Source organism: Conger conger, chromosome 17 (genome assembly GCF_963514075.1).
Source record: "Conger conger chromosome 17, fConCon1.1, whole genome shotgun sequence".
Taxonomy (NCBI): Eukaryota; Metazoa; Chordata; class Actinopteri; order Anguilliformes; family Congridae; genus Conger; species Conger conger.
In genome coordinates, this window is record NC_083776.1 from 178,103 (window position 1) to 186,299 (window position 8,197).

Genomic DNA, 8,197 nt, shown 5'->3' on the forward strand with positions numbered 1-8,197 from the left:
GGGTGCCAATAATTCTTGAGCCCACTGTACAATGGTCTTGTGACAATGTTTTAACACAAAAATCTTATGTACCTACTGTACCTTTAATTGGTTTTGTACTCCAAACACAATATAACAATTCATATTCAACAACATGAATTTTATATAAATGACCACTGTAAGAAAGATTATACAAAACTAGGAGGTTTGGCTAACAGTATGGACTCTATTAAAGTAATCTAGGAAGACTGAAACAGAATCGAGAAGTGGGTGGAAACCTGGCAAATGAAATTCAATACAACTAAATGTAAAGTTCTACATGTAAAAAATCAAAAACATAAGGCAGGATTATTTTATGGGTGGTACAAAAGTGGAGTAATATTTGACCAAAGCCTTTTAGGTTCTAGTCAATGTGTGGTAGCAGTAAAAAAAAAGAAAGAAAGGCCAACAGGAAGCTAGGATACATAGCCAAGAATATTGAGTATAAGTCTAAGAAAGTTATACTCACCTTATGCAATACTCTTGTGAGACCGCACTTGGAGTACTGTTTACAGTTCTGGGGACGCACTATAAGAAAGATATAAACTGGAAAAGGTTCAGAGAAGAGCAACCAGATTGATTCTATGTATGAAAGATAAGAGTTATGAGGATAGACCTAAACTCTTCTTAAACTCTTGAAGCTTAGTAAAAGGAGATTTACTAATCTAAAAGGCGATAGGCGATTCTTCAGGGTGAGTTCGGTTAGTGGAACAAGAGGTCACAAATGGAATTTGGCAAAGGAGGAATTCTGTACAGATTAGGAAGAATTTTTTCACTTGAATTTTATTTGTCCCTTGCTTGCAGAGTACCTCAGCCACCAAGGTCTTATACCTATACCTAACAATTTCTTTCATTAAAGATCTTGAATGAACCTTCCAACATACCCAAAATTGAGGATGGTGGCATACTTCTAATGCCCCATTTTGAGGGTGTCAATTTATGGGTAAATAACTTAACAAGCTATATCTTTGTTGTTAATCACCTGATTTATTAGAAAATTTTATTGGAGTATGGTCTCTCAAAAGACCAACAAAAACATTAAAATGTGTTCAGTTTTTGAGATATGACCCCTTGAAAATAACACTTTTAATATTTGGGAAAAAAAAAAGAGATCAATGTTTTTTGACAAGATTTGCTTTGCTTTCACACTAAGAATTCCCAAGATACAGAATATCAAATTATTTGGTAGTTTGCTTGTAGGCCACTTGAAACATTGCGAAACGAATTTCTTGCCAGTCTCTAGCACAAAAACGAAGCAGCGTATGAAACTCAATTTCAACTCAACTCATCATTGCCTACCGCCACACAAAAGAAATTAAGAAATTGAAAAGATGCTGTGGTGCACTTAATTTCAGTTGACACGGAACGGCCCGATAGCAGTGCCAGTAGTAAATGTAGCAAATATTCATCTCTTAAAAAAAACATATTTTTTTCAACACAATTTGTGTTACCAAGACACCCTTGTACCATGTGTTTTAAAGCATGCCATTGTCTCCATTACTTCTTCTGGATACCGAAACATTTGATCATATGATCATATTTACTATACAAAGGAGTATTATATAGTATTAGTGCCTCATTTATCCCATAGAGTGTTAACGGATAACGGTGGACCTTAATCGATTTCTGAGTCAGTTGAGGACCGCGGAGACAGGGAATGGATAAAATGAGCAATTGGAATGAGCCCTCTGTCTACTGCGCCTTCTTCTCACACATGCTTGGCTGAGCCTGGTGACTTCTCTTGAGTGACAGCCAGGACTGCCACAGCAGCAGTCCAGGTACCACGACCCACACACCGTTGAAGAAGACCAGGTACACCCAGAGGTACAGCCAGTTTGCGGTGTGGAGACTGGGGCTCCCAAGCAGCCACTCTGGGCAGAATGTCATCCAGCCTCCGTACAGCTCGCACACACACAGTGTGATCTGGACAAAGTGCCTGCAGAAAGGGAACGGATTTTACATAAGCAGGAAATAAGGGTCAAAGGTTATCCCATGATGCTGCATACCCAAGCAGTGTGGGGCTTCCTGAAGCGTTTTTGTTGTGAACTGTAAAGTCTTTACTGGTTCAAACCAGCCAGGATCTAGCAACTCAGGGTAGCTCCACTAATAACGGAATTCCTGACGCCAGTCTCCCATTACTACAGCTCACATCTGTATTCAAGCTATGAAAGTGGAAATTGCATAATATGGCATGTTCTGTTTTTTTCCATGCTGCAGTCATGTGGCCAAGCGGTTCACCATCCACTACATGTGCTTCTGGGGAAAAAATAGTTTTTGAACCAATCATGTTGCATCACAACTCATTGTTCCATTTGCGGTGCATTCAAGATGCAAAAGGCTTTGCAAAACTTTGACCTGACCTGATATGTTCACCGAAAGCATTAACAACATTTTACATCCGAAATACATTTAAGTAGCTGTGCCAGGGGCACTATGGTGTAACCAGAAGCGTGATTCACAACTCAATCACAAGCCATCTTAACATCACCTGCAGCTTGACACTCAGTCCAGTGTGGTTATATTCAGGCCACTGTGGATACATTCAGGACAGTGTGGATACATATTGTAAATCCGTTTATGTAGCTTTTGTCCTCTTGCATGCAGCCCTGGTAATCACAGGAATGAGTAATGTGGGGTTACCTGTAGTATTTATCCTTGAGAATAGCATAAACAAGGACTAGAGCCAGGCAGCTGTCCAGGACAACAGTGAGCAACTCCAGGGAGACTATAGTGGGGTCCGAGTGTAGCCAGCGTGCGTCTGCCTTTCCATATTCCTTCCCTACAAGCATAACACAACAATCAAAACAACAATATTTTATAAAGTTTGCCTCCTGTTTTCTACACCTACTTGTACATTCTTGCTCATAGCTGCAACAGCTCTCTTCGGGTGTAGACAAACACACTCTCCTCAGAAACCTGGGGCCTATATCACAAAGTAGACTAAGTAGGGTAGCCAGTTGACTTTGTGTTTAGTCCGGAATTTCTGGTATTTCAAAAGTCCCTCTGATCGGACTAAGTCACTACGCTGCAGAGCTAAACTGCTCCAGAGGTTGATCAAAGCCTGAACAAGCCTGAACCTGAACATTTCTCTTTATATTAAACACTCACCGAGCACTTTATTAGGTATTTTAGACTTCTTTTTTTTCCACCTCTACTGCTGTAGCCTATCCACTTAAAATTATGATGCACTGTGTGTTCAGAGAGGTGGCACGGATGGTGCAGTGGGTAGCACTGCCGCCTCACAGCAAGGAGGTCCTGGGTTCGAATCCCCGTCGGCCGGGGCCTCTCTGTGCGGAGTTTGCATGTTCTCCCCGTGTCTGCGTGGGTTTCCTCCGGGTACTCCGGTTTCCTCCCACAGTCCAAAGACACGCACGTTAGGCTGATTGGAGAGTCTAAATTGCCCGTAGGCATGAGTGTGTGAGTGAATGGTGTGTGTGCCCTGCGATGGACTGGCGACCTGTCCAGGGTGTATTCCTGCCTTTCGCCCAATGGTATGCTGGGATAGGCTCCAGCCCCCCTGCGACCCTGATCAGGATAAGCGGGTTCAGATAATGGATGGATGGATGGATGTGTGTTCAGAGATGATCTTCTGTACACCACTGTTGTAAGTGCTCACTGAGTGAACCTCCCTGCTGTGACATGCAGAACTTACACAATCCAAACTCCACAGGTTTGAAGGAGCCATTGTAGCACTACCATTTTACGGCCACAAGGTGTCATTACACCACTAGCTACGATCAGATTTTGATCAACCAGTTCAAACATAAACCTTCATTTATTTCCTCTCTTCATAAACATAAACCTTCAATTATTTCCTGTCTTCATAAAATTGATTTATATAATTATAAATATTTATATAAAACCAAATATATAGGCCCAAAATAAACATATACTTGACATTGGACAATTTGTTATAAAGTAAACAAAGCTAAAACAAGCAACAAGCAGGCACTTACACAGTTCAGCACAGATGTTGTCTGAGGTGGCCACAGTTCCATATAGTGACATGTAAACAAACGGACCCTCCTTGATGGGAAAAAAGACAAAACCTCATATCAGTTAATTTAGCAAACCTGCAGTGAAAACACAACTATAGACTATGTAACATGCTCACACATCCTGTGGGGACTCAGGGATTCATTAAAAATAATAAAAACGTCAGGTCAGCTTACAGAACTTTTATGCAACCCGACCTGTCCTTGAAGGTCAACATAATACCGTTTTACTTTGTAAAACAGTTTTGCAAAAATAAATATCTTATCAAATTGTGTTATTTGAATTTCCATTTAAATGGTAATTTATTTAGCGCCTTTATCCACAGTCCTGTACAATTGATGCTTCACACACTCACACACCGACGGCAATTGGCTGCCATGCAAGGCGCCGACCAGCTCGTCAGGAGCATTTGGGGGTTAGGTGTCTTGCTCAGGGACACTTCGACACAGCCCGGGCGGGGATCAAACCGGCAACCCTCCGACTGCCAGACGACTGCTCTTACTGCCTGAGCCATGTTGCCCTGATGAGCACTGATTTGTAAAAATGCATACATATTTGTAAATGCATATTTTTCCTTTTGTACAAATATGTAAAGAGCAAAAATGTGTCCAACATGCTTGTGTATTTTTTGCAATAACCCAGTCTCAAATGTAAAATTGGTTTGTGAATTCAGAAGTCTACAAAAACATCCTGTCTGCCAACTTACGGAGAAATGCGTCCCAACAATTGGGAGGAAGTTTATCATGCAGCAAGACAATGACCCAAAACACACTGGCAACACAACAAAGGACTTCATTTGGGAAAAAAAGTGATAGGTTTTAGCCTGGCCAAGTCAATGACTCGACCTTAACCGAATTGAACATGCATTTCACCTCCTGAAGAGGGGATTGAAAGGAACCCCCACCCCCCCCGAATAAAAAAACAACAACTGAAAGAGGCTGCAGTAAAAGCCTGGAAAAGCATCACAAAAGATGAATGCAACAGTTTGGTGATGTCATTGGGTCGTAGGCTTGATGCAGTTATTGCAGGCAAGGGATCTGCTACCAAATATTAAGTGTAATTTCTTTCATTTACTTAAATCGTGTCTGTTCCAATACTTTTGCTCACCAAAAATTTGGGTGGTCTGATACCAAAGGTGTCATGTTCTAAGACAACCCCAAATGTATTCATTGTATTGGAAAAACAAAGGAATTGGCCTTGCTGTTCCAATACTTTTGGATGGAACTGTGTATCACCATAGCTGTGGTAACATTAGCTAGCATTTGTAGCATATTGCGAGTCAGTGAAATCTGAGATATTAAAGCTGTTCTTTCATGATATGTAATCATTTAACTGTCATTACATACGAGTGTTCTAGCCTATGACAACACAATCAACGGTTTATACATGATTTTGTACAACTAGCAGCAGCTATGTTACTAGATATAAATAACCATTGCACAGGCAATCCTGCCACCTGCCTTTTTTCACTACAAATCCATCTCTTGCTTCATCTCTCCTCATAGCCCTTATCCACAGCTTTCTTTGGTGCTCGTCAGAAGGAATTAAATTACAAATATGGTTGTTCCGTCTTAGAGACAGAGCAGAAAAACAATGCAAGCTTTATTTGCGTCTGAACCAGGGTTTTGTGCTTGGAAATCATCCATTTTCTGGGATGAATCAACTCCAAACCAAGCTACAGGAAGGCGGCCAGCACTCCCTAAAATGGCCTATTCCCACTTCAGGAGAAGCAGTTGTCTGATGCACACATCGTAAATAGGCCTAGTAAAATGTCTAATTTCCAACCTTTAAACATTCCAGGTGCACAATGCCTAGCGTAAACAAAAAACTTTGCTGACCGTGAAAAACTGGTGGGGTGTATGTGGCAAGTATTTAATCACATGAACTGTCCGCATTCTGCACTGACCCTCCGGCAGAATATTCTACTCGGTAGATGTGCTCCCGTCTAGCTACATTGGTAGCCAATCTGGAAAAGTCAGTCCAAATGTTTGTTGGTAGTTTTTACATTTTCCCAAATAAGTTTTGTGCAGAGAAGATAACTTTCAGAGATCATTTGTCCGTACAAGCTAACCAATAACACTGGAAACACTCACCGAGCACTTTATTAGGAACATTTGTACTTTATGACACGTACTTATTAATGCGATAATCTAATCAGCCAGTGTGGCAGCAGTGCAATGAATACAATCAATACAATACAATGTAGATACAGGTCAGGAGCTTCAGTTAATGTTCACATCAACCCTCAGAATGGGGAAAAATGTGACCTAAGTGACATTGACCGTGGAATGATTGTTGGTGGCAGACAGAGTAGTTTGAGTATCTCAGAAACTGCTGATCTCCTGGGATTTTCACATCCACTAGTCTCTAGAGTTTGCAAAGAATGGTGCAAAAAAAACGAACAAAAAAATCCAATGAGCAGCAGTTCTGCAGACAAAAACGCCTTGTTAATGAGAGACGTCAGAGGAGAATGGCCAGACTGGTCAAAGCTGACAGGAAGGTGACAGTAACGCAAATAACCTTGATTCTAAGTTTTAATTTTATCTCATGCAGGAAAAATGCTTTACATTGCCATTTAGTAGTTTGTTTACCGTTTACGACGTGCGGCGGTTGCGGTCATCGTTGTGTGACGTCAGATAACTGCTTCGAAAAACTCGACTTCCGAGTTGTCTGGAATGCAGCATGATCTCTCTCCAGAGGGGAGCACTGTACCTTGTCACTGTACGCTGAGACGCGGATCGCGTACATGTCTCGTAGCAAGTTATGAAAACGGAAGGAATTAGAGACACACAAAAACCAAAGCGGACCTGGAAGTAATTGAACAGCGCGTGTCTACGTTAGTATTTGCACATAATTATTGATCTGCGTCGTGTTTACGTTTGAGTAAGAGACTGAAGAGGCATGGGATTCGACTTCTTACACGCAAGACGCACATTTGGCAGGTGTCATGGACACACTTTACGACCCAGAACTTACCAATGTAATGTGGACAATGGAATCATAAAACAGCCAGACTAGCACCCATCTGTCCGTTCCTGTACATTTTCTGCCCCATAGCAGCGCGAGTAAGTAGCCCACCGTGAACTGTGCAGCGCAAGCGATTAGAGAATATACGGTTGTAGATGTAAACAAAGCAGCCGGTGTCTCCGACGCTGCAGACATTCTGCTTTTTTAGCAAGCAAAGAATTCCCAGCAACGTTAACTTAACCCAGTGCAGACAAAGTGGCAATTTCGCCCCAGATTGCGTTTATGGCCCCGCCCAGCGTCAGTTTAACAGTCGCCCATTGGCGCCCGACCACATCTCTCCACTTTCACGCCCTGCCACGCGAGAAAGGGGGTGGAGCGCGTCGGAGTTAATGTGTTGCACGCGCTGTTAAGAGACCACTTTGTTTGCTTACATAATCAACAGCGAAGACGAAGGGATGGTTTTTTTCAACTTTTGTTTTTTGTCAACCAATAGTTCCGGTCCCATTCGCTCAAGGACTGTACCCAATCGAAACACGTTAATGCGCGGAACCTGGCACAATCAAAAATATTTCACCACTAAAAAGAACTGCAATATTGGTATCTTCATATTGGGAACGATAAATAAAGCAGTCCACGTGGCAAGCACCGACACATGAATTCTACAGAACCATTCATGCACACTCATTTTAACAGATACAATGACCACATCAACGCCACTGACCTGTGTGCACATGCTCTGAAGTTTGAACTCACTTGCTTTCCAGAGTTCCTCCCTCTTCCCAACATCAGCACTGCAAAGAAGCGGCAAGGCACACGTAACACAAATGCTAATCAGATGTCTGGCCATGCCTGGATCAAAGCATTGCTGAGCTGATCTGATCTGCTTTCAGGACCCTGGACAGCATGATTCAATCATCTCAATGAGTTGGTACACCATGGTTTGACCTTAATTCCAAATCTGGCTGAGGAGATATTTGGGAATCCTTGAGAATTACATAGCTATAATCACTCAATTTCTACTCTATGGAACACACAGTATGTTTACACCACAGGAGATAACGCACAAAAAGAGGTCAGACATTTTAACACAAAACTGTGCAGTGGGAGTGCAGTGCACTGTAACAAATTACATGGAGCAAAAGAGACCATGGATAAAGGACAGATCCAGGAGACCACATTTTGAGACATGATGAAGTGGCACCACAGCAATGATCGC

At 42.0% G+C, this 8,197-nt stretch overlaps 1 protein-coding gene across 1 annotated transcript; it reads right to left on the reverse strand.

The window, feature by feature from the left end:
* Positions 1-985: 985 nt before the first annotated feature.
* ebpl (EBP like) lies at positions 986-7,255 on the reverse strand. The gene is made up of 4 exons (XM_061225824.1): positions 6,991-7,255; positions 3,975-4,044; positions 2,659-2,797; positions 986-1,954 (listed from the first exon to the last, which is right to left on the reverse strand). The coding sequence occupies exons 1-4, from the start codon at positions 7,174-7,176 to the stop codon at positions 1,711-1,713; spliced, it is 639 nt and encodes a 212-aa protein (XP_061081808.1). The 5' UTR covers positions 7,177-7,255; the 3' UTR covers positions 986-1,710.
* Between the last annotated feature and the right edge of the window lie 942 nt (positions 7,256-8,197).

Excerpts from the sequence above, each read along its gene's own strand:
- ebpl (XM_061225824.1), bottom strand. The coding sequence starts at position 7,176 with ATGTCTGCAGCGTCGGAGACACCGGCTGCTTTGTTTACATCTACAACC. Across the intron at positions 2,798-3,974 it reads CAACATCTGTGCTGAACTGT|GGAAGGAATATGGAAAGGCA; the intron begins GTAAGTGCCTGC and ends TTATGCTTGTAG. Across the intron at positions 1,955-2,658 it reads CTCAAGGATAAATACTACAG|GCACTTTGTCCAGATCACAC; the intron begins GTAACCCCACAT and ends CCCTTTCTGCAG.